This window comes from Thermobia domestica, chromosome 15 (genome assembly GCF_964235325.1).
Source record: "Thermobia domestica chromosome 15, izTheDome1.hap1.1, whole genome shotgun sequence".
Taxonomy (NCBI): domain Eukaryota; kingdom Metazoa; phylum Arthropoda; class Insecta; order Zygentoma; family Lepismatidae; genus Thermobia; species Thermobia domestica.
In genome coordinates this window covers 28744736-28747718 of record NC_137468.1, presented here as the reverse complement: position 1 = coordinate 28747718, position 2983 = coordinate 28744736, and the positions used below count along the sequence as shown (strand labels likewise).

Sequence of the window (2983 nt, the reverse complement as noted above, 5' to 3'; positions counted from 1 at the left end):
TGTCGAAAAATAGTTTATGGTATGCTCTTTCATGTAAAAATAAATTTGGCTTGAACAAACCTATTTTAGTATTTTCTTTTTAAAATGATACTTACTTTTCGGATACTTCTCGTATTTATTTATTTAACTAGCACGCAATACTTGTTTGTCTGTTTCTAACGGTAACAAACAAACTACTTGTAAAGGAGCCCATACAAGCAGACACTTGCATGAAGAAACCTTCTAACATGCATGAAAAATGATAAAATCACAGGCAAGTTGATCGTATATGGCCTTGTTCATGCATGTTGAAAGTTTTCAAAATCTTCTGTAAACATGCATGATGGTTTTGTCGTTCTTCATGCATGTTTACCGTGTATCTGCTCGTTCATGCAAGTTGGTTGTTTTATTTTTAGGTCCGACAATCACGACAGCCTAAAAAATCACGTGACTCTTTCCTCTGTAATGCCAAGACCGTTAAGTTGGACAGCAAGTTGGTACGTGTGTGGGCAAAAAAAAAAATCTTCCAATATGCATGATGAAACAAATCTCACGAAAGTTGGTTATGCAAGTGTGTGTGTCTATGGCCTCCATAAAAATAGCTTAATTTTACTATGTTATGGTTATAAGTGACGTTGTAATTATGTTTATTTCTTCATTTAAAAAAAAATACAGGTGAAAATGATTAGTTTTATTTATTCATTTTTCTTTTTACTTCTGCAGGTAAATAAATAAAAGTATCCCAACAACGATAAACGTTATACTCGCTAGAGAACGTCTACCTCAAAACATTATGAATTTTTACGTTAAATTGATTATTTGCATGATTAATTTTGCTATATCCTTTGGAACCAAGTCCAAATTCAACTGGATACTTGACGACAATACCAACAATTTAAGCATTCAAAAATATTATGATTATGTAAGTGCTGCAGTGAGTGATTGGTGCTTCAGACAATTTCCTTCAGCAAATACCTTTGTAGTGATTGATACAACTTTGAATAATATATACGGGTCAGTACTTGTTGCAAAATTTACATCAACCTCAACGATATTTGTACGGACAAACAGTGATATTCAAAATATGTGTTGCGAAAATGAATCAATTGTTAAGGAATCAGATGTGATCATAATTGTTGTTGAAAGTGGTATCAGTTTACAAAAAATAATACCAACAGATAATGCTTTTTATTGGAACACAAGAGCACAGTTTCTTGTTATTTTATTATCAACAGTGAAAGATTTTGTAGCAGATGAGCCGAGTATTATATTGCAAGAATTGTGGGAACAAAGGGTGCTTCATGTTGCTGTATTACACGTGGAAAACTCAATTAAATATTCATCTTTAAATAACATATCTGTGGTGTCATACAACCCTTTTTTAAATAAGACCTATTCTGCATTTATAAATGTACAAGGGTTTCATGACGCAGAAATAGTGTTCAATCAGGCGTATTTGGCTACCAAAACAACAAATCTCCGCGGTTACTCTCTGAGAACCAGTCGTGTTTATGTGAAATTTTTACCCGCTTTTGCTTACTCAAAAGGTGAAGACGGTACAGATAAATCAGAGGGGGCTCTTACTCAAGTATTTGATGCTTTCATGGAGTATATGAACTTCACTGTAAACAATACTAGAACACATGGATATTTTCAGTTTGGACAAAGACTTCGAAATGGTACATGGTCAAGTTTAATGGGAGATTTAGTGCAAAAGAGAATTGATATTGCAATAACCATTTTGGGTTGTCTTCCTGAGAGGTACAAAGTCATAGAATACACTATGTATACAGCGATCCAATCCCAGACCATTTTAGTACCAGTAGGTGAAAAAGTACCCAAGTGGATAGCTTCCATAACTTTCTATAGTACTGCAGTATGGTGTTGTCGCGTTGGTGTACTTTTGGTAATAGGTGTTATGTTAAGAAAAATCGAAGTGCTATTCAGTAGTGACAAAAAGAATAAAGGAGACATTGGAAAGTTGTCCTTAGATTTGTTTGGCATAGTACTGCTTCAGTCTCGCTTACTGCCAGAAAGAAATTCTCTTCGAATTCTTTATTTTGCGTGGATATATGTTACTGTAATATTTAGTTCTCTGTACCAAGGCAGTATAATGAGCTTGTTAACCGTTCCTAAACATTATCCAAACATAGACACCTTGACAGAATTAATGGATTCTAAAATGCCAGTTACTGGCCTCGCGTATTACAAATCTATATTGAAACAGCCTTCAGAGCCCCTTTTGTTTCAATTCTACAAGAAATTTCAATCAAACGGAGATTATGATGAATTACTGAAAAGTGTAGCTCTTGGTAAGAAACTAGCAGTTGTCGGCTCCGGTCATCTCTTGTTATACTATGGACGGAAGACACGTGCCTATTTTGGTTGCGACATACCTTTCCATATAATGAAGGAAAATCTAGGAAATGCTCATGGTGCCTTTGGTGTTTCTAAAGGTTCTCCCTTCTTACCACGGTTTAATATTTTAATAAGCAGAATGCATGATGCCGGTATCATTACTAAGTGGTACGATGATATGATACAGAAATCGGAACATAATGGTTTCTGTGACAGAGATAAAATTATTATCGCATTAGAACATTTAATTCCAGAATTTTGTTTTGTTTTGGGGGGTTTAGTGATATCTAGTATTGTTTTTCTACTTGAAATTAGGAACTCTAAGTTAAGAAAGATCTACAAAAAGCTTACAGTATTGCTTAATAGAGAAATTTAGTTAATTTGCTACGTTTTTAATAAATTATTAGATGATACATGATTTCTAGTTGACGTAATAACCATTTATAAACAAACACAAAGGACAAATAAATAAAACTTTATTTTATCGACTTTCATTTGTCTTTTTCTTTTGAAAAAAAATAAATCAGAAGGACAGTATGCGGTACCTTCATAATCTGTGTCATATGTATCATACGCAATTTACATAACTTATTCAATCTTATCCAAACTTAGCATGAAAGTAGACCTTCAATTACTTTAGTAGACA

At 33.5% G+C, this 2983-nt stretch overlaps 1 protein-coding gene across 1 annotated transcript; it reads left to right on the top strand.

Annotated features, from left to right (window-relative positions):
- Window positions 1-1063: 1063 nt before the first annotated feature.
- LOC145671449 (glutamate receptor ionotropic, delta-2-like) lies at window positions 1064-2713 on the top strand. The gene has a single exon (XM_081740639.1). The coding sequence runs from the start codon at window positions 1064-1066 to the stop codon at window positions 2711-2713; it is 1650 nt and encodes a 549-aa protein (XP_081596765.1).
- Window positions 2714-2983: the final 270 nt, after the last annotated feature.

What these genes read in the sequence shown, in the direction of transcription:
- LOC145671449 (XM_081740639.1), top strand. Translation starts at nt 1,064, where the DNA reads ATGTGTTGCGAAAATGAATCAATTGTTAAGGAATCAGATGTGATCATA.